Source organism: Diabrotica virgifera, chromosome 10, assembly GCF_917563875.1.
Source record: "Diabrotica virgifera virgifera chromosome 10, PGI_DIABVI_V3a".
NCBI classification, from domain to species: Eukaryota; Metazoa; Arthropoda; class Insecta; order Coleoptera; family Chrysomelidae; genus Diabrotica; species Diabrotica virgifera.
The window spans coordinates 59900947-59926002 of NC_065452.1; the positions used below are offsets into that span (position 1 = coordinate 59900947).

Consider the following 25056-nt stretch of genomic DNA (forward strand, 5'->3'; position numbering starts at 1 on the left):
TCGGTCCTAACGTAATCTTTCATTCTGCGTTTAAATTTTTCAAAAATACTTATTAGTTTTCTTAGGATTCGAAAAAAATGAATCCCGTTTATATTCTTATTGCTTTTTTTGTATAATAAACGTTACTTTACAAGGAATTACTTTTAATATTATTTTGTACAAACTTCTAATTAATAATATTTTCTTATTCGACTCAAAAAATACTATAAATTTTACCAGAATTTGTACTTTAAAATCGTAGTTTCGAAAGCGGTAGTCCGAAAGTCGGACTACGGACGTCATCAATTGCGACTTTGCCTTTTTCTCTTCATGGCTTGTAAAGTAAAGGTGGCTATGGTCCCACGGTGAGAATAGTAGATGGCCAGACTGAGCTGTAAAATATTGCGCAGCAACAGTCCGGCCATCTACTATTCTCACCATGGGACCCATCTTCGCGCTGATTTTTACTGCTCTTACGGCGGCCGTGAAAAACCGGCCGTGTGGCCAAACGCTTATAGTAGACAGAATTTGATTTTCACAGAACGAAATATTTAAATCTGACAGTGTTGCCATGTGATTATAATTGTATGTAATTACGTTGTAGGCTTCAAACATACAGAGAGAGAAAGCTTTGAAAACTACATTTTTATCACATTATTTTATGGATTCTGCTATTTTTTGATTTATATAAAACATGAACGAATAAATATTTGTTGCTCGTTTTGATATTAACTGCAGTTAATTATTAAAAAATTTTTTTGGCAATTGCCCTGATAGATTTGTGGATAGATCTGGCAATAGAGTCAGACCCTTTGAATTTGCCTTTTTCTTTGAAATTATACTGGCCAGAATTATCTGCAATTCCTATTAATTGTAAAGAGAAAATACAGAAACAATTATATACTCCTAATTATAAATAGGACCACAAATACCGCAAAACAACTAAATCAAAGTATATTTCGAAATTTAAAATTCCCGCGTATATCGCTACCACTTGATTGGCCTGAATTCACCTGATTTGTTTGCGTAACAGCAACAAGTCTCTGCAAGTACATCATAAATCAAAGTTTAATCCGTAAATTCAATATTCCCGCCGTTTTTGCCACCATTTGATTGGCGTGGAAAGTAGTGACCTGATTTGTTTTCATCCTTTTCAGCAGTTTTCACGATTCACGAATCACGAAAAGAAATAAGTAAACACTAGAATGCCGGTAAATACTGCTGCGTCGCGAAAATCAAAGAATTTCAGGAAACATTATTAAAAACTTGTTAATTCTTAAAAAGTCAATTAAAAAAGTGATACTGTGTATCTTTTTTAAAAAATGTTTGAATGTACCTAATGTATAATAACTATGTCAGTATTTCCATATTAACTTTTCTCCTAAGTATATAGAAGCTATACATAGGAGTATAGGAGTCTCCTAGAGGGGTATGTATAATTGATTTTTGTGCATGTGTGTAATATGATGCTTTAAAGATGTAGATAATTTGTTATACATTTTTCTTAAAAATTTTTAGATTTATATGTTAAATCTAAACTCTCAAGGAATATAAGGTTGTATGTATACATTTTTAATGTCTTATTATACCTAGTACATAATAATATATGTTGTGTAGGAAGATTAATGGCAATGAAATTTAAGTTGTTTTGGAATCTGTTGTTTCATCAGTTGTTTGATCTGTTGTCATCACCTATTTCCAGATTATTGTAAATCTTTAAGGAGACACAAAGATCATTTAGATTTTTAAGTATTTGGTCTACTTATAGAAACAGAGCCTGAACAAGCTAGCTAGAGCAATCAAGTCACATTCAATTTTTTTTACTCTAAGGAGATTTACTCTAATTTTTTGATATTTTTTTTTAATTTTCTAATAAGAGTGAGGTTGTTGATTTCATGCTGTAGTAGGTATTTTGATTCAGGTTGCCTCATTCGCTTTCAAGATGACAAGATTTCAAGTTTCAGACGCCAGATTCGTGGGTTTTTCGTGTCGTTGCACCTTGTCATTGGTTAGAAATTAATTTGTAATATAGAATATATAATTTCTAACCAACGACAAGCTGCGATGACACGAAATGCCCATGAATCAGGCGTCAGAAACTTAAAATATCATCTTCAAAATGGATGAACTATAGTATTGGTTTATTTTAAAATTGGTATACTATAATAGATCCTTAACAACTGTTTGTAGAGTTTGGATGCCATCTTACCATATATACCTCGTCCAATTTACTTACCGTTGCACGTCATCCGCGCCATAGCCTGTGACACGATACCAACACGAAATATCTAGACGGTAGGTGTGTTCCCCTTTAGAATCATTTTGATTCTAAAAAAGAACACACCCACCGCCTAAATATTTCGTGTTGGTATCGTGTCACAGGCTATGGCGCGGATGACATGCAACGGTAAGTAAATTGGACGAGGTATAAGTGGATAAGATCTTACCAATACTTAAATCAAACCTAAGGGTTTTTTGATTCATGTTTTGTGTGATCTCAGATTGTACAGTACAACCTGCCATATCCGGACCTCCCCATATCCGGACGGTTCTGCCGTCCTCATCTACCGAAATATACTGAGAAAGTCAGTCCTGCTGTTGTACAACACACCCTCTCATCTCGACCCAAACGAACTAGAAGATGGCAAAATAATGTAATATAGGATCTATAAAACGTGTCTATCGACGAAAGTTATTGACGGCGTTGATTACTGGAATGTATGAAGGAGAAAACGTTTCAGAGACTATAAAAGAAGTGGACTTGATTGATATCCAGATTTTTTCATATCCGGATCGGTCTGTCGCCACATTGATCCGGATATGGCAGGTTTTACTGTACTTCTTTAAGGATAACTAGTTGAATTGTTTCTCTTCCAATATTTCTTCTAACACATTCACTGCTAACTTGTTGTGAGAGTTGATATCCAGGAGCATTAAAAATATATCGTCATCATTATAAGTGGCTCGACAATCCGTTGTGGATCTTGGCCTGCTCACAAAGAACTCACCACTCCTGTCATTCTTGGTAAAAATATATGGTCATTTAAAATCAACAGGTTACTGTTCCCGATCTGTCATGCGCATCTACTAAAGTATCACTTTGACTTCAATTGGAGTCATGCACAGAGACTGTGTTAAGTTGTTCACAAACTTCTTGATGAAGGTGCCAACTTTTATAAATATTATTTCATTTGATACAACTTCTATACTTTTTATTTTATAGTTTTTTTTACTTTTTCATTTAGTTACAGCTTCTATATTCATTTGGTGGACATATTCTTTTTCTTTCATTACCCTGTCCAATTATCAAACATTGGCAATCATCATCATCATCATCAACTTGTATGCATCCACTGCTGAACATAGATCTCCCTGTGCTCTTTCCATTTGTCTCTGTCTTGTCTGCTTGCATCCACTTACTAACAACATTGAGAATCATATTGCCAATAAATTTAAAATAGAAGTAGGTTGAATGCTCAAATATATGAAATCCAATAATAAATTTGTTTACATCTGCTCGAAAAAAGATTATGGATGACTCTCAGTGAGATTTCGGAGCCAGTATGTTCTTCAGTTTCGGCGTCTTCTTCTGGCGATCTGGTTCTGTATTATTAGGTGTAGAAAGTTATACCTATCTGATTGTTTCATTACATGGCCGAAATATTGTAACTTTCGAATTTTTATTGCTTTGTTATTTCTGTGCCCTTTTTCATTCAGTGTAAAACTATTTCATTTCTTATTAGATCAACCCAACTTATCCACAATATTCAATAGTAGCTCTACATCTCAAATTTTTTCATTAGTGTCTCTGTAAGGGTCCGACTCTCCACACCATAAAGCAATGTGGAGAATATGTAGCAGCTTTTAATCTATTTTTAAGGTTTAATATAATATTTCGATTCCGCTTCTGTCATGTTCTGACCAATTCGTATGTTTACACCTTGAAATCAAATGATTGCATAATTTTATATTCACCTGTATATTAAACTAAATAAATTAAACATATTAATCTTTTTTAGAACACCCAGATCTACTAGCAGTTAAATAGTACCTATATCTGTGATAATAATTACCAATAATTAATAATTTTAAAATGCGAGAAACAAACGAGGTAAGTGATGAATATATTTATAAAAAATAAAAACATCTTCATAAAAATGAATACCCATCACAGTTCTACTGTACTCTTTTTATGTCTGTTTCATTTTAATCTTCTTTCTGATTCATACAGACGTGACATATGGCATGAATTGCTAATTGTTATATTATCATTCTTGGTTTGTAGGAAGGTGACCAGAAAAGAAGTGACCAGCTGAAGTGTCCACCACTAGTACGTAAACAGAGTACAAGAAAAACTTTTAGAGATCCTAACAAAGAAAAACCCAAACCAGCATATGTGAATACTATTGGTAAGTTCTTTGTACTCATGCAATATTTATAGACTGTAAATGATAAATTCCGATATAAAATAAAGGACTATACTAGAATTGTGTAAATAAAACCTGTATTTATATAATTAATTGAATTACATTCTATATGGTTATTTTTTTTTTAGTGGAACTAAATTCACATTATGATACGACATTGGAAACTTCCTATTTTAATCAGATATACCCTTCACATAGTTATATAGGAGAGGGTAGTTTTGGACTGGTTTTTAAAGGAAGAAATAAATTTGACCAAAGGACCTATGCAATTAAAAAACTAAAAAGCACAACAAGTACCAGAGAAAGGTATGCAGAGATTAATAATAATGAGAAGGTAGGAAAACATCCGAATCTTGTTGAGTATTTCATGGCCTGGGAAGAGGCCAGCGAGTTATATATGGTCATTGAAGCATGCCAGGTTAGTCTTGCAGATTATGCAAGAAAAAATGTTGTAAAAGAACCATTACTGTGGGATTCCCTACATGATACATGTAAGGCTTTGGAATACCTACATGATAAATCTTTGATCCACCTGGATGTTAAACCTAGTAATATAATGATACATGGTATCACTTTCAAGTTAGCAGACTTCGGTACCTTAATAGATATGAACTTGGTAAGTTTTCAAAAATATATATATTTTGAGTATTGTGTATATGTTATGGCATTTCGTAGATATGTATGTGTTTAGTGTATGTCTTCTTTGCTATTACATATTAAAAAAATCACTTAAATCGGACAACAGTTTTAGGAATTTCGAAACATCAAAAATGGCCCATTTTTAAGGTGGTGCGTTAATTTCTGGGAGTAGTGTATATATATTTTGTACTAGTCTATTGCCCACTTTTATGGCATCCTCTATTTTTACTTTTATCCCTTTTTCTGTGAAGTTTTCCATACCTTCTTTCAGAATCTTTGGGCCACTTATACAGGGTGTTTCATTGGGAAAGTAACATATGTTAACTGTAGAAAGAGGACAATTAGGCGGTCTCAAAAATACCATACTTAATGGGTCTTACTTTATTAACCTTTTCACTGTGGGAACCGGACATACACGTAAAATAATTTCGGGTCCGTACAACGGGAACCACCTAAATACGGGTAGCCTTTTTCAGCATTCGCTGCGGCAACCGCATGAATCAGATATTGTTTGAGTATTTTAGGTTGTCCATAGAAGAGAGTTAGGCATGTTATATCAAAATTTACAATACATTTAAAAATTCATACATTTCAAGAATCTAACACCAACAAATTAACAGTCACAACCGGGTTGATCAGCACAGGCATGAAACAGCCATACCAGAGACCATACTACTTTTATAACTAGCCGCAGTGAAAAGGTTAATAACAAAGATACTGGGTGTTTTATCTATTTTGCAATTTTCTTATTTGGTTCATAACTTTTTAACCACACTCTATATTTATTTTATATTTGGCACGCAAATATTATTTAAGGTGTACAATCAACTAATTTATTTAAAATTGGAACAAATCCAGGGCCGGACTAAAAAATATTGGAAAAATTGTCCCACCCAAAAACAATACCCTGTACGTTAAATTTTTTTAAAATAGATTTTGCATTTGAAAAGATGATGAAAAACTAAATTTAGTGGTATACTTTAAAATTTCGGCAAAATGATTTTTCTGGTCAAATTTTGAATTTGAATTCTGAAATTATGTGAATTACGAAAGCTCGAAGTAGAAAACAAATTGAAATACCACTTACAACTTGTTAACCACGCTGTATATTTATTTTATATTTAACACCGAATATTTTTTAAGGTGTCCAATCATTTAATTTATTTACAATTATAAAAAATCAAGGGCCAGATTAAAAAATATGCGAGAAATGTTCCGACCCAAAAAACACCCTGTGCATTAAATTTCTTTAAAATGGATTTTGCATTTGAAATAGGATAAAAAAGTAAATTTAGTGGTATACTTTGAATTTTCGGCAAAATTACTTTTCGGGTAAAATTTTGAATTTGAATGGACAGCCTAAGTCTGACGTCACAAATGTCACAAAATTGGGAGGAGCTTATATTGGCTCCAAACAATTTTGATTTTAACGTTAAATCGTCAAAAGAAATTTTTCATTTATGTGCTTAGTGTGGCAAAATAAGACTTCATTTACGTATTTCGTTAAAGAAACGTGTTAATTAAGAGATTTTTATTCGTTTTTGCTCAGGTGGTTTTTATTCCTTAGTGATTGAAAATAAACATAACCTTAATACTGTTTTCGTTCTAATCATTGTATTAAATTAACTCACCTGGGCCAAAACGAATAATAATCTCTTAATTGGCACATTTCTTTAACTAAATACCTAAATGAAAAGTCTTATTTTGTCACACAAACCACGTAAACAATAAATTAAAAATTCCTTATGAGTGTTTAACATTATAAACAAAATTGTTTGGAGCCAAATATAAGCTCCTCCCAATTTTGTGACGTCAAGACTTAGGTTGTCCATTCCGAAATTATGTGAGTTGTGAGAGCTCGCAGTAAAAAAAAATTAAAATGTAACTTAATTTTAATTAATACCATTATGGTGTTACGGTATGGTGTTACGGTAAGTGGTGGTACGGTATGGTTAATACCATTATGGTGTTATGGTATACCATTAATTAATACCATTGGTAAAATGTGAACATTTTAGTATTTTTATATTATGGCGACAAATAATTCATAACAAATATTTACCTTTAATTAATGAATAAATAATAAAGAGTCCACAAAAAATACATAACTTTAATCAATGAACTATCTTAAAAATTAAAAAAACAAAAAAAAATTGCTGAAAAATAACTTTTGGATATCTAAAATAAAAAGTTTATAACGAGGAAATAAATAGTAGGGACGAACTTCTTGACCGGATTCGAGACGCCTTTCAAGAAATGAAGAATAACCCTTTCAAGCCTTTCAAGAAATGAAGAAAAAGGGGCAAGACTTTGTCTTCAACAAGGTGGTGGCCATTTTGAACAATTATGTACTATAGTTATTTATTCATTAATTAAAGGTGAATACTCGTTATGAATTATTTGTCGCCATAATAAAAAACACTGAAATGTTAACATTTTATCAATTTAGATTAAATAATGGTATTAATTAAAGTAAGGTCACATTTTAGTTTTTTTTACTTTAAACTCTCGCAATTCACATAATTTCAGAATTCAAATTCAAAATTTTACCAGAAAAATCATTTTGCCGAAAATTCAAGGTATACCACTAAATTTAGTTTTTCATTCTCTTTTTAAATGCAAAATCCATTTAATAAAAAAAAATGTACAGGGTGTTTTTTTGGGTCGGAGCATTTTTCCAATATTTTTTAATCCCGCCCTGGATTTTTTATAATTGTAAATAAATTGTAAGTTGTATTTCAATTTTTTTCTACTTCAAGCTCTCACAATTCGCATAATTTCAGAATTCAAATTCAAAATTTTACCAGAAAAATAATTTTGCCGACAATTTAAAGTATACCACTAAATTTTATCAAATGCAAAATCCATTTTAAAAAAATTTAATCTACAGGGTGTTTGTTTGTGTCGGAAAATTTTTCCGATATTTTTTAATCCATACCTGGATTTTTTACAATTGTAAATAAATTAATTAATTGCACACCTTAAATAATATTTGCGTGCCAAACATAAAATAAATATACAGTGTGGTTAAAAGTTATGAACCGAATAAGAAAATGGTAAAATAGATAAAACACCCAGTATCTTTGTTATTAATGAAGTAAGACCCATTAAGTATGGTATTTTTGAGACCGCCTAAGTGTCATCTTTCTACAGTTAACGTATGTTACTTTCCCAATGAAACACCCTGTATCTATCGCATTATTATCTCTGGTGACACCATTTTCAAAATACCGAGTATAATTGTTCCAATTTTGAAAATGGGTTTTCTTCAATTCAAATCCTTTCTGCCATATGAGGTTAATTACTCATTTTGTTTTTAATTTATTTTACAGCCTCTTGACCGAGAAAAATCAATAATATCAGAAGGAGATGCAAAATATTTGGCACAAGAAGTTCTCAGCGGAGTATACACTCCTTCTTGTGATATATTTGGATTAGGATTGTCTTTATTAGAGTTAGTGTGTCACATCGAACTGCCTGGTAGTGGTCCAGCATGGCACGAACTCAGACAAAGAAAATATCCCCCCGAACTAAACGAAAGTAAGTATTGACTGTTGCAGATAAAAATAATGAAATGTTTGCCATCAATTGAGGTAGATATGTTATTAAATTATATTAATATATTTGTCTTATTCCTTTTTAGGAGCTTCTGATCCGTTAAGAATAATAATTAAACGCATGACAACATTTCGGTATCCTACAAGACCGTCAGCAAAGGAAATATTACAATTCAGCTCCATGAAAGAGGTAGTTAAAAGATTTGAAGACGGACTTAGAAATATTTATACTGTAAGTATTCTAAAACTTCCTTATGTCGTATTTTGATATTTTTTAAGATATTGTTTTGTATCAGTGGCATAATACAACAGTTTCAAAAGTTATGGTTCACCCAAAAATTTTTGTTATTAGGTATTAACTATTTTCAGAAGCAACTGTTACTAGATAATTTATAAAACAATATCATGACATTGACAGATATTAATCCGGTCAACTTAGACATCAAAATGCTTGGCAAATAACAAAAATTACCGGAGAGCCAAATTTTGGTGGAGAGCTAGGGTAAACCATAACAAATAAAGTTTAAAAAGTCCCCATCGATCCCATGTGTGCGTCAAAAGTTATTCGGGGTCAAAGGTCAAAATTTGAGATTTTTTGGATTTTTTTCGAAAACGGTAAGTTTTATCAAAAAAAAAACCTCAAACCAAAGTTTTAGATCTTAACATTCTCTACAAAAATTGTCCTTACAATTTTTTTCCTAAGAGTTACCACTCCTGAGATATCGCGATTTTAAAAGTTACTTTATACATTATATGCACATATAAGCCACGTATATACATATGTGGCCCTTAAGACAAATATAAATGCCTATTTGTGTCTCTTTTATATAGTATATTATACTATTCTGAAAATATTTCTTCAAAAGGTAATCAGTCCCAAACTGAATTTCCTCTATCCACGTGGCCTTGAAAAACATTTGGCTATACCATTGTTTAAAAAAGAACAGATTGTCTATTATAGGCAATGGCTACAGTATTGTCCGTAGGTCTGGTTCATAATATTATCTGTTTCTTTTAGTGCTAAAGGTTCAGTTCAAGTGAATATAAGTATGTACTTATTACAAGCGTCTACCATTTTTTAAATAAATAAATAAAATAAAAAATAATTTTATTTCAAGAAAAAATCAGTTTACATGCAAAAACTTAGATGCTAAGTACACGATGAACATATTGTTTGTGTGTGTACTTATTCTATTTATTATAATCAATAAAATTAATCTAATGGAGGTAACTGATTATTAAGAAAACAAGAGAAAATTCACTTAACCTAATAAAGATTTACAAAAGACTATGTCTATGTTCTATAAAGTTTTACATTATTACTAGAATATGTTATTTATTTTTATATTTTTTATCCAGCTAGAAAGTGATTTCTTTATCTTAATAAATTTTTTATTTTTAAATTCTTGAGGTAAAGAGTTAAATATTTTTGGAGCTGTGAAGAGTAAGCTTTTTTGAACAGCCGTGTAATATATTGGTGTAGTAGTCGTTAACATATTATTAGTAGTAAATCTAGTTAGAAATTGATGGTTTGAGCTGGGTTTTGGTAACTTATTATTACAATAGAGTCTGACAATGGTTTTAATATAAAGTTGAAAAATCTGCATTACATTTGCTTCTATAAACAAATCTTCTGAAGAAAAACATTTCTTTTTAAATAAAATGATTTTTAAAATTGTTTTTTGTGTTATTATTAAGGGGGATAGAACGTTAGAATAACCTGCACCCCAGGTACATATTCCATATGTTAGGATAGATTCGACTAGGGCTTTATATATATTTATGATAGTATCCTTTGTTAAACATTTTCTTAAAATGTAAAATTTGTACATAATTTTTCTTAATTTACCACAAATATATTCAATTTGAGGTTCCCACTTCATGTGTTTGTCAAAAAATACTCCTAAGTATTTAATTTTATCAACAACTTTAATAGTTTGACAATCACATTTTTTGTGATCCTTACATGTGTATTTATGTACTTTAAGAGCTAAAATTTCTGGTGACGTGGCTTCATTCATTGTGAAGCACATAAAGTGGGACTTCTCGATATTCATTGAAAGCAGACTGACATCAAACCAACTTTTAATTTTTGCCATGATTTCCTCTGCTATGGTAAGAGTTTTTTCCCAAGTGCTCTCACAAACAACAATGGCTGTGTCATCTGCATAGCATATAATATTAGCCTCTTTGAGAACTGAAAATAAAAAGTCCATGTATAACACAAAAAGCACTGGACCCAAAACCGTCCCCTGTGTACCGTTACCATTTAGTACCGTTACCATTATTTGTACAATTTTATAGTTTTAAAAATGTCTCAGTTTTGCTTTATTTGCAATAAACTTTTAAGTGAAACTAAAACAGTTGTGGTTGATCGTGGAATGCCAAATTTAATCGAGGCTAGTGTCGAGAGAGGTGATGAGTTTATTGAGTATTTCAGAACTCAAAAATCCGTTACAATACACGTGAATTGCAGAAAATCATACATTCGGAAAACTTCAATCGCTGCAGTGAAAAGACAACGTGAGGAGGAACAGGCTAGTACCTACTTCAAAAGTAAGTCCACCTCATACTAGAACGCGAGTAAGTAAATCACATCTTTGTTTTAAAAAATACTGTTTATTTTGTGGCAATGAAGCCAATGAAGAATCTGAGATAAAGAAAGCACAGCATCTTCGAAAAATAATTCGTAACGTGACTACACTAAAATTCAAAGAATCCCTGTCGAAATTAGCTAAAGATCGTTCTGATGATGTTTCGAAGGCTGTTCTTGAACGTATTAATTTTGAGTATGATTTAGTCGCTGCTGATGCAAAATACCATGACAGTTGTTACAAAACTTTCTTAAAACCTAATACTGGTCGTAAAATTGGCCGTCCACAAGATGAAACTGTAAACTCTGCGATGGAGAAAATGTTTCAATTCATAGAAACGAGTGATGATTGCCAGTTTTCGTTGGATGAATTAAAGAATGTTCGTCAAGATGTAGTTTTAGATGACAGAACTATAAAAATACGATTGAAATTGAAGTATGGTAGTAGAATTATTATTACAGAAAAGCCTGGACAATTAACATTTATTTGTTTTATTGACAATTACCAAGATATTTTAAGTCAAGTCTGGTCTGATAAAAAAGACAAGCGGTTAAAAACTTTGAAAGCCGCAGCAGCAATTGTTCGTGAAGATATTCAATCTTGTGTTTTCGATAATACTATAATTAACATTTATTTGTTTTATTGACAATTACCAAGATATTTTAAGTCAAGTCTGGTCTGATAAAAAAGACAAGCGGTTAAAAACTTTGAAAGCCGCAGCAGCAATTGTTCGTGAAGATATTCAATCTTGTGTTTTCGATAATACTATGTACCCACCACCAGGTAGAATGTTCGAGGATATAAATAACGATATTCCCGAATCATTGTCATATTTTTTGGAACAAGTCATCTTAAAAAACAAGCGTCATAATTTAGAGCATCTAAAATTAGTTTGTACGAATATTAGCCACTGCATCATGACAGCTGTTCGGCCTAGAACCTTTAAATCTAAACTACAGCTAGGTCTTTCAGTTTTTTTTTCATCGGCGGTTTGCTTCGAAACGTCTCATACAAATTTTTTCATCTCTTGGTTTATGCGCCTCTTACAGTGAAACAATGAACTATGAAGCAGCAGCAGTTTTCAGTCATCCACCTCACATTTTACCACCAGAAAGAGGCACATTCATCCAATATGTTGCAGACAATGCTGACATTAATGTAAATACTTTGGACGGAAATGATACGCTTCATATAATGGGTATTATCCAAGTTGTGACTCCCAAAACTATGTAAAGAAATCAAAACAGTAGTTAACCTAATAATCAATAGCAATATCAATAATCAATATCAATAATAAGGTAATATCTAGAACTCGACCGGTATTGTTTTCTTAAATTATCCTAAAATTGTCAAAACAGTTAGTGGAGTAGGCCTACAGGGAAAACCACGGTAAAAAAAAACGCGCCGAGTACACTACCTCACAGGTGGTGTGGAAACGTGTGCATATCATGTATAATGTGACTCTTTGAATCGCGATATCTCAGGAATGGCAACTCTTAGGAAAAAAATAGTAAGGACTATTTTTGTAGAGAATTTTAAGATCTACAACTTTGGTTTAAAGTTTTTTTTTGATAAAACTTACCGTTTTCGAAAAAAATCCAAAAAATCTCAAATTTTGACCTTTAACCCCGAATAACTTTTGACGCACACATGGGATCAATGGGGACTTTTTAAACTTTATTTGTTATGGTATACCCTAGCTCTCCACCAAAATTTGGCTCTCCGGCAATTTTTGTTATTTGAAATGTCTATATAGACCGGGTTATATTGTTTGTATTAAGGGCCCCGGAAGTCCCGTTTAAGGACAATGTAAACATTATGTCACATATCTCTGTAACCAAAGCACTTAGAGACTTAATTTATTTTTTTTATTTTGAAACTAGATGTATTGTTTAGTACCGCGTAGATTTTTGTAAAGAAGTGAAAAAAACATTTATTTAAAAACATTTTAAAATACTTTGACAAAAGAAACCCAAAAAAGTTTAGGTTTTTTTTTTATTTAGCTAATGCCTTATTTTTTATTTTACTTTTGTGCCATTTTTCAATAAAACTTTACCAAGAACTTGATATTATCTATGTACAACTACTGTAAAAAATTGGATCTTCTATCATCTAAGGATCCAGAGATATTTGACATCAAAAGTTAAAAACCTAGTATTTGAGAAATCGCAAAAACAGAAATCGATCTCCAAAGATTAACACACATCTTCAATACAACAGCCAAGAAATACAATTTGATAATATCAGCAGAAAAAACCAAATGTATGACAACATCTAAATACCCACTACGATGTAAAATCGAAATTGATGGGAAAATAATAAAACAGGAAGCAAAGGTTACATATCTGAGAATAGATATAACCAGTTACGGAGATGTTGAAGAGGAAGTACGACAACAAAGCTTAAAAGCAAGTAAAGCGGCGGGATCTCTTAATGACACAATCTGGAAGAACAAACACCTAAGACAAGACACAAAAGCAAGAATCTATAAAGCAGCAATTAGACCTATATTGACATACACGGAGGAGACAAGACCTGACACATCTAAAACGAGACGACTACTAGAGACAACAGAGATGAAAATACTTCGACCAATATCAGGGAAATGTCTGTTGGATAGGGAGAGAAGCGAACACATAAGAAGATCATGCAATGTAGAAGATATAAATGGTGGGTGACAAAACAGAAACAAGAGTGGAACGAACACATTAGCATTAGCAGAATGGCAGAGGATAGGCTAGTATGAATAGCATAAGCCAGTACACAGTAAGTTGAGTGCAGACATTCAAAAAAGAAATAATTTTGTAACCATTTTAACCATTTTACCATTTTACTTTTTACCATTTTAATTTATTATTCTAAATGGGAAATAAGCCACAATTTAACTTAAAAAATTAATATGTAATTTGTATTTTGACAACAACGTCCGAAGTGGAAGACGAAACGCTAATAAAATCATTTTTAAATTAAATTGTGGCTTATTTTTCATAGAATAATAAATTACATAAATCCACAAAGAAATAGCTTCAGAACAATATTATCAATTTTAATATCGTGTATTTTCACCATTGGTTTCAATGCAAGTCTAGTCGAGCCCTAATACTGCTAACAAGTGGATCAAATTTTGATAACGATTTTTCGAAGTAGAAATCATCAAACTTAAATCAACTTAAGTTGTGGCTTATTTCTCACGTAAATTAGTAAATTGATAAAAATTATCTTGTAGTAACTTATCTATAAATTGTTTTAATAAATTTTGTGTCTACTTTCAGACAGAGAATTTGGATGACATTAATGATGGACTTATTACTGAAAAGTTAACGTGCCAAAATTCCACTGAAAATAAAGAGAACATTTCGGAGTACTTAAATTTGCCGTCATGTTCTCACTCTGAAATGACGGGCGAAAAGGAAGGTGGTTCCTTACACGTAAACACTACCCCAGAAAGCAATTTTGAACTTCTTAGTTTTATTCATCAGGATTCCATGTAAGTTCATTATTTTCTGTTTAATCTTTATATCGTCACCTAAGGCGGCACACATAGTGAAAGCGGTTTCCGCTAGCGGGCAAACCGTGCGGTTCTCGCGCGCGGGTATGGTAACACAGTGAAGACGGGTAAAAGCGAGAGAGATCGTTCAAATCTGGCAGTTGCGTCTACTACTTGTAGCAAAATGTCGTCTTCCGATGATGATATAATTGCTTTAGATTCTGTTTTGACTAAACTGAAAAGAAAGAGAGTTGATGTACATCCTATTAATCGAGAAAGATTAATTTATGGAGAATATCATCATCTATTTCAAAAATTAAAAGGTAATGAACGATTCTTCCAGTATATGAGAATGACTCAAGAGACTTTTAAATATATTTTGGAGAAAGTGGAGTATCGTTAAAAACAATATTAAACGCTCAACTTACAGTCAATCAACAGAATATCGAAAGAGTTGAGAATATACATATCTGGGTACGAATTTAAATACCGAATGGGACTACGAATAATAAAAGCGAAAGCAGCATACTTTAGAATGAGACCCATTTTCAACAGTCGAGACATATCATTAAAAACAAAATACCGTCTGTTGAAATGCTATATATTCACATTCACAGTTCTGCTCTACGGAATGGAAGCTTGGACACTAACTGTTACATCTATGAATCGGATCGAAGCTTTCGAAATGTGGTGTTATAGGAGCATCTTACGTATATCCTGCGTTGACCGAATTACTAACGTGGAATTCCTGCGTAGAGTGGGGAAAGAGTGTGAATTTCTCATAACCATCAAAACAAAAAAATTAGAATATCTAGGACATGTAATGAGAAATCAAGAACGTTACGGCCTTCTCCAACTGATTCTCCAAGGGAAGGTATGTAAATGGTAAAAGAGGACCGGGAAGAAGACGCATTTCCTGGCTTCAAAATTTACAAAAGTGGTATAATACCACTACCACTGAACTGTTCCGCGCTGCGGTAGACAAAGTCAAGATAGCCATGATGATCGCCAACATCCGGAACGGATAGGCACTTTAAGAAGAAGAAGGGGTATCGTTTAATTAAAAACTGGTGTAATTTACATAAGCAGGCTATCCTTCCGGAAGAAAGGCTTGTTATAACGTTGAGGTAAGTAGTTTTGTTGTAAATTTATTTTTCAAGGACTGATTTAATTAATAGTTAATACTGGAATGGTTTTAGAAATACCTAAGTCACACAAAATTACGGTTTCAATAAGATTGACTTTATTACTTTTGTTTATTATAATGTACAATTATTTATAAAATTAATCCATGGAGAACTATTAATTCTTATTATAAAAGAGCGAATAAACTAAATTATCATTGCAGTAAACATTAAAACCGCGCGGAAAAAACTAAATTCTCATTCTAGCAAAAGCGGTCAGGCGGGTTGAGGCGGTTGACCCGCGCGGACCTGCTTTGACTATGTTCGTGTACATTTAAAGACGTGCATTCTTTTTGAAAACGTTTAAAAGCGGGTCCCGCTAGCGTTGCCCGCTAGCGGAAACCGCCTCCACTGTGTGCGCCGACTAAATGTAAGAACTACATAGGTACAAATCTCAAAATTTTTATATTTTGAGATATCTATAAAATATTATTTCAAATACCATGTGTTCAGTACAAAAAGTAGGTACCTTAATATAATGGTAAGAGCCAATTAAACTGATGTAAAATAAGTGTCATGGTTCAAGATATTTCGCTTAAGAGAAATGAATAAATGGTTTTTGTTCACACAAAAATATAAAATATAAAGTTTAAAAAAATATAAAATGAATAAATGGTTTTTGTTCACACAAAAATATAAAATATAAAGTTTAAAAAAATATAAAATGAATAAATGGTTTTTGTTTTGTTGGTTTACACACACACACACACACACACACACACACACACACACACACACACACACACACACACACACACACACACACACACACACACACACACACACACACACACACACACACACACACACACACACACACACACACACACACACACACACACACACACACACACACACACACACACACACACACACACACACACACACACACACACACACACACACACACACACACACACACACACACACACACACACACACACACACACACACACACACACACACACACACACACACACACACACACACACACACACACACACACACACACACACACACACACACACACACACACACACACACACACACACACACACACACACACACACACACACACACACACACACACACACACACACACACACACACACACACACACACACACACACACACACACACACACACACACACACACACACACACACACACACACACACACACACACACACACACACACACACACACACACACACACACACACACACACACACACACACACACACACACACACACACACACACACACACACACACACACACACACACACACACACACACACACACACACACACACACACACACACACACACACACACACACACACACACACACACACACACACACACACACACACACACACACACACACACACACACACACACACACACACACACACACACACACACACACACACACACACACACACACACACACACACACACACACACACACACACACACACACACACACACACACACACACACACACACACACACACACACACACACACACACACACACACACACACACACACACACACACACACACACACACACACACACACACACACACACACACACACACACACACACACACACACACACACACACACACACACACACACACACACACACACACACACACACACACACACACACACACACACACACACACACACACACACACACACACCACACGAGTCGTTTCTTGAAATTGTCGATAATGGCAGTGTTGATGATTGTCTGTGCTAGTTTTTATTGATTTCATGTGGTTTGAAGTCGTTTAAAAATGTCGCTATTTCGCCAGTGATTTCTGTAGTATTTTCTTCACTGGTCAAAAGAAAATTTATACATATTTATAGTGGTTATACAATACTGTTTTTGAACATATTTCTATCACTTTTTGCAATAAAAAGTGCAAAAACAAAACAATAAGCAAAACAGCTGATAACAGTTAATCACTTTATGGTTTTCTGTTATAGTCCAGGAGATAACTTATAATTTGTGACCTAGGCTGATTGATTCGCTGTAAATGGCTGACATTTGTTACTGCTGCAGGGACAAACTTGGGGATAAGTATGTCGCTTGTGACAGTTGTCATGTAGTCTCACATCCAACTGAAGATTGCACAGGATTAGCCGCCTCTGAACTTCGTGCAGTTATACTGCAGAAAAGAACTCTTATCTATTTCTGCAATGAATGTCGCTCTTCTTTTAAAAGTGTACCGAAGATTTTACGTGAAATGGAAAGCCTTAAAAAGGAAGTCACTACTTTAAAAAAAGGAAAAAGCATCCTTCTCGATGGAGGAAGTAACATATGAATTACACGAACGTCAAAAGAGATCAAACAATTTACTCATATTTAATCTTCCTGAACCAAACAATACTCCTGAAGACGTTGAACAAGTGAAAAATATTCTATCTACTGCTGATGATTCTGTTAAATTGGATGGTATGAAAATGGTACGTTTTGGCAAGAAAAACAAAAATGGGCATCGACCACTCAAATTAATATTATCTTCAAATGAGGATGTTCATTTGATAATTAAAAACAAGATAAAGGTTAGTCGAGAGAAAAAGATCTTCATATCTCTTGACCAAACACCTACTCAACGGAAACTGTTTGACACCGTCAAGACTGAACTACTAGCCCGTCAAGATGCAGGTGAACAAGATCTAATAATTAAATATATCAATAACGTACCAAAAATTGTCCAAAGGAACCAAAAAAACCACTAAATCCGGGCAAGCTATCTCTTTATTACCAAAACGTTAGAGGACTCCGTACCAAATTAACTGATTTAAGTATTAATGTGTCAAACTGTGCCTACGATGTAATCATTTTTACAGAAACTTGGCTTACTGCCGATTTCAATGATGCTGAACTTGGATTGACAAATTACAACATTTTCAGACAAGATCGTACACCTGAATCTAGCAAATTTGTAAGAGGAAGAGGAGTTTTAATAGCCACTAAGAAGAAATTTTCCGTAAAAATTATTCCGTCAGATTCCTCCATTGAGCAACTTTTTGTTCACTTGTGTGGTAAGTTTATCTTGGGAGCATTGTATATTCCACGAAAGTCTACACCTAACAAGTACCAAGTGCACTTCGATCAGCTTATTAGTATAGGTGAACAATATTCAAATTCTAAATTTTACCTCTTTGGTGACTACAACCTGCCATCAGCTGATTGGGAACTTGAAGACTTCTGCTCATCGGCAACTGCTAAACCTAATACATCGTTTGCAGAAACGGAGGCGATTGGTGTTATCTCAAATATGTGTGCTCTTCATAATCTATTCCAATCAAATAACATTGTCAATTCTAGAGGCGCTATTCTAGACCTTGTTCTCTCATCAGAAGAGCTTGTGATAACCTCGGCAGTTGATTATTGATTCCTCCAGACTTATATCATCCTCCACTTGAAACTATCTTACAGCTACACTTTGATCAGAACACTACTGCAGGCGATGGTGAATACTACTATGATTTTCATAAAGCTAATCTTCCTTGCATTTATCAATACTTAGAAGCAATTGATTGGGACAGTCTTATAACTGATAAAGAACTTTCCGAGATGATAGGTACTTTCTATGATATTCTTTACTGTGTGCTTAATATGTATGTTCCATTGAAAAAAGTTTGTACAAAGAAATTTCCTGGTTGGTATTCTAGTGAACTTACACAATTAATACGTGACAAAAAGACTGCCCATTTAATTTACAAGAGTAACAGGTCTCCTGAGAATTATGCAGGTTTTAGTCAACTTAGAGCTCAGTGCAAAATTTTATCAAAAAATTGTTATGCTAATTATATACATTCAACTGAGATTTCGATCCAAGCTAATCCAAAAAATTTTTGGAAATTTGTAAACAGTAAGAAAGAAAATAATAGTATGCCTGTCTCAATGTCACTCAACAATACACTAGCCTCTAATGGCAACGATATTGCAAATTTATTTGCTAGCCATTTCTCTTCAGTTTTTAGTAATAAAACTCTTAAACATAATGACAATTTAATACAGTCTAAGGTCTGTGTATCTTCCTATATTATACCAATTTCAAAAATATACGAAAAACTTTCAACTCTTAATGTCAATAAGGGACCTGGGCCAGATGGTATTTCTCCCATTTTTCTTAAACGATTCTCTTTTATTCTGTCTCGGCCGCTTTATCATATTTTTAATAAATCCCTTCAGTTGGGGGAATTTCCTGACTTTTGGAAACTATCCTATGTCACTCCAATTTACAAAGCAGGTAATAAAGCTGACATAACGAATTATCGTCCTATTTCTATTCTCGGCACAATTCCCAAGGTATTTGAGAGTATTGTTACTGATTACCTTAATCATGACTGCTCTTGGATACTAAATTCTCAACAGTTCGGATTTTCTTGTGGTAAATCAGCAGAACTTAGTTTGTTGCTTTATGTTGATACCTTGTCTGAAGCTTTGGAGAGGGGGTTGCAGATTGATTCAGTGTATACTGACTTCTCCAAGGCTTTTGATAGGGTGAACCATGATCTTTTGTTGCATAAGCTCAAATTATATGGCGTGGAAGGTTCTGTGTTGAACTGGTGGGGCAGTTACCTAACAAATAGAGCACAGCAGGTTAGGGTTAATCATCATTACTCCCAACACTTTTCTAGTAACCTCTGGTGTACCTCAGGGCTCTCATTTGGGTCCACTTTTGTTTAACCTGTATATTAACGACATCGTCACCTGCTTCTCTAACACTTCTGCTTTCTTATTCGCTGATGATCTTAAATGTTATCAAATCATTAATAATCAAGATGATGCAATATCATTGCAATCAGATTTAGATAATTTAGCCAACTGGTGTCTTGATAATGGGATGGATTTGAATGTCAACAAGTGTCACATTATCCGGTTTTGTCGGAATCATCATTTATCAGTATTTAATTATACCATAAATGATCAATTTTTGGATACGGTAGACTCAATTAAAGATTTAGGTGTTGTTCTTGATTCCTCTCTGAGCTTTAACCATCACATCAACAATATTACTCAAAGATCCATGAAAATGCTTGGCTTTGTTAAAAGGACAACTCGTGATTTCACGAACGTGTTCGCTATTAAAATGCTCTATTGTTCTTTAGTCAGGACGCACCTTGACTACTGTTCTCCAGTTTGGTCCCCACATTATTTACACCTCAAGAACAAACTTGATAGTGTTCAACATAATTTTCTTAGATATATTGGGTTCAAAAAACACATCAATTATAATTATACAGATATGGAACGATTTTTGAATATCTCTTCTCTGGATGTCCGTAGGAAGCGTAAAGATCTTACAGTATTGTTTAATATTATCAATGGCATATATTACTGCCCTGAACTCCTTGCTAAAATATTGTTGTTTGTTCCACCACGATCAACAAGACAAATTCAAACCTTTCATATTTCTTTTCATAGATATAATTACTCATATTTTACTTTTGTTCCTAGAACACTAAGACTTGCTAACTCCCTAGGTGACCTTTTACTTTTTGGTAACTCTGTTAATGTTTTTAAGAACCATTTAACCAAATTAAATATTTAGCAATGTCATAACCTTGTTATTTGTTAGTAATTAATGTTCTGTAATTATTTTACTTTGTCATGTCTTTTTAAATGTTTTGTACTCTCTCATTTTATTCTTATATATTCAACACTGTAATTATCAATATCTTATTAATGTATTACCGAATTGGGCTTGCCCGTATAAATAAATAAATTACATAGAAGTGGTTTTACTTCATGTTAGAGTTTGTCTATAATCTTTCTCTAAAAATACAGTTGAATAATTGATGAATCAGTATTTTACTATAAGTACTGTAATATATTATGAGATATCTGGGGATTTTATAGGTTAGAACGATCAAAATCCTCCACATGCCATATAGTTCCGAAGGTGTTATTTAGTGGAGAAGAATCCAACGCAGAGAGTGAAGATTGCTGGACCAGTTCGTCAGCAAATCCAGCTCATCATTTCACCGCATCCAACGAAATATTGGCTGTGGAATTAGATGACGAAGAGAATAAACAACGAGCATTCCACAGCACACCAATTTCTAAATGTAGATTAAATAAGATGTCCCTCACTTTTGAGGAAGATAGTAGCCAAGCTGATGACATATAACTTCTAAACTAACTATTTATTGTTTACCCCAGGAAAAGAAACATTTAATAATCGAAATATCACTGGCCGCTATTTTGCAACTCGAATATCTGGGGCAGGCACGTATCTAGGAAATGTGCTTGAGGGGGGTCCAAACACAACTCAAATTTTTTGTTAGATTAGACGGTAAGGTATTGAAAAAATATTCAGAATTAATTTTAGATCCATATGCAAAATTTGATTTATGTATATATCATATTAGTACTCTAGGGTTAATATTTTAAAAATTGCAATTTGTTATTATTTTCTCATTTAATTAAAAAATATTTTTAAATTTAAAATATTTTAACCATGTAAAACTTACATTTTTAAAGAGCAAGATAGAATGTAAAAAAACGAAATTCTATATTTTGTTAGTAGTCACTAACATCATCAGGGACGCTAAAATGATATTAAAGATGCAATGGTGAAATTAGGTATTCAAAACAACTTACTAGGGTGATATTATGACATCTACATACATGACGACAATCTCACCCTAGTAAGTTGTATTTTTCACACCATTGTATTTTTAATATCATTTTAGCGTCCCATTTAGTGAGTACTAACGAAATACAGGATTTCGTAGAAAAAGTACACATGGTCTTCTATAAAAAGTAAAAGTTCAAGAATTTGAAATGCTGATAGAATATTTTCGTTTTTGATAAATCTGATGTTTAAATTGGACATAAGTTGTCCCGTACCTACACTGAATAAAAACAGGAATAGTCTAGTAAAAAATAATAATTTAGTTTCACTTAAAAAAAAAATAAAAATAACTTGGGGATCAACTTGCTGCCTTGATACCAAAGCCGAGACAGTTTTGGAAGGTGTCCGGATCCCATGGACCCCTCCCTTGGCTACGTGCCTGATCTGGAAAGTCAATGGAAAAGGCGTACCATCTCGTGGGTATCGAAAGTTTTTCTGCGTCATGGTTTTTATTAACATTTAAGCAAAAATAAATCGACTTTTTTCATTCCTTTCATTCCTACGGCTGTCACCGACTCTCCATACCTAGCTTCCAATTTTCTCACAATCTTCATCTAACTGCCTAAAATCCATTGCCACCTGAATATTGTCCCTCCAGCTTCTCCGTCGTCGTCCTCTTCTTCTTTTCTCCGGTGGGACCGACTCTAATATTTTTCTCGGCCAGCAAGCCATTCTTTTAACGTGACCAACGATGTCAGCTGTCTCTTTTCAATATCGCCTATTATAGTTTTTTCCACCTTCATACTTTCTCTAATTGTTTCATTTCGTACTAAGTAGCTACTTTTTATTTCTTACACTTATGTCCCAAACTGCTGCACTGTAGATTGTAGCGCTCTTCGTTATACTTTCATACATTCTTCTCTTTGTTTCCTTCCTGATATCTTTGTCCCATAAAATTGAATTGAGGGATCTAGTGATGTTTCTAATAATAATTTCTTATTGATCCTGTGTTGTATTTCATCTTCACATCCTTGTTTGTTAAATATTGCCCCCAGATGTTTGCATTGTTTCACACCAACAATATGACCTTGTTCCAATGGTAGGTTTTCAATGTCTTTGTTTCCCACTATGAAGTATTCTGACTTATCCATATATATTACTAATCCTGCCTGTTGGTATTGTTCATTCAGCTTCCGTATCATATAGCTTAAGTCATCTTAATCTTGGTTTATAACAACTTGGTCGTCCGCAAAGTATAATGTAAATAGGGAGTCGTTTCCCACTTTCAGTTCCATCGGTTTTACTGCTTTTGTACACCTCTGTAAGGATTGGTCAAGGTATATTTTAAAGAGAGTGGGAGATAGACAACATCCTGGTCAGAGGCCTTTTGAAGTATTAAATGACACAGTGAAATTTTTGCCATTTTTGATTCTGGTGTTAGTGGTCTCATATAACATTTTAGTTGCTTGTTTGAACTTTCCATCGATACCGATGTCTTTCGTTGACTTCCATAGTTCTATTGGGGACACTATCATATGCTTTTTCTAGGTCGATAAGAGCCAGGTGGGTTTCCTGATTTCTCTGTATTCTTTTTTCTAGTGTTATTTTTAAAGTGAAAGAGATTGTCTACCGTTGAACGTCCCGCACGAAAGCCAGATTGTTCTTCAGCTTGCTTTCCTTGAATTTCGTGTTTTATTTCATTTCTTAATATCGTGGAATATAATCTTCCAATCGTGCTGATGACTGCGATTCCCCTATAGGTTTTGTGGTTATTTTTTGGCCCCTTTCTTATGTATGGGAGTAATATCTGATGTTAGCCATTCATCTGGTACTGGCTAATCCATTATATCTGGAAATCTATTATAAAAAGTGTATATTAAATCCCTTAAAGGGATTGTGGCCCTTAAAGGGCCACATCAAAATCACAGAACGTTTTCGATGTGAAAAGATAATCATCAGTGCTGACACAGGTCTATCACATACTGAGCCACCAATAATACATAGACAATTTCATTCATCAGTTTAAATTATGCATAAGGTAAACCTATCATAATTTTAATTAAAAGGGTTTTTGCCTACGTATAATTGGTGGCTCGGTATGTGGTAAACCTGTATCAGCCCTGATGATGATCTTTTCAGGTCGAAAACGTTCTGTGATTTTGATGTAGCCCTTTAAGGGATTTTAATATACAGTGATGAGCGCGCTAATAACAGGCAAAATAACACAAAAGATAAAAAACATATTAAGTTGTGAGATAAAAAGAAACGAAACTAGTAGAGGTAGGAAATTTAGCGATAAAACCCTATAAACTTACATTCTATTTATTGTTTCCCACCTTTAGACGTATCAGAGTAGTATGTCAACTAAAACTGTCACAGTGGCAGTTGCCAAACTCGTCCGATACGTCTAAAGGTGGGAAACAATAAATATAATGTAAATTTATACGCTTTTATCGCTAAATTTCCCACCTCCACTAGTTTCATTCCTTTTTATCTCACAACTTAATATGTTTTCCATCTTTTGCGTTATTTTGCCGGTTATTAGCGCACTCATCACTGTATATACACCTTTTATAAAAGA

General features: G+C 33.5%; 1 protein-coding gene across 1 annotated transcript; it reads left to right on the top strand.

The window, feature by feature from the left end:
- The first annotated feature begins 1052 nt into the window (after positions 1–1052).
- LOC126878500 (probable protein kinase DDB_G0291842) lies at positions 1053–24717 on the top strand. The gene is made up of 8 exons (XM_050641249.1): positions 1053–1408; positions 3999–4090; positions 4265–4388; positions 4535–5022; positions 8378–8585; positions 8689–8834; positions 14469–14683; positions 21758–24717. The coding sequence occupies exons 2-8, from the start codon at positions 4073–4075 to the stop codon at positions 22026–22028; spliced, it is 1470 nt and encodes a 489-aa protein (XP_050497206.1). The 5' UTR covers positions 1053–1408; positions 3999–4072; the 3' UTR covers positions 22029–24717.
- Positions 24718–25056: the final 339 nt, after the last annotated feature.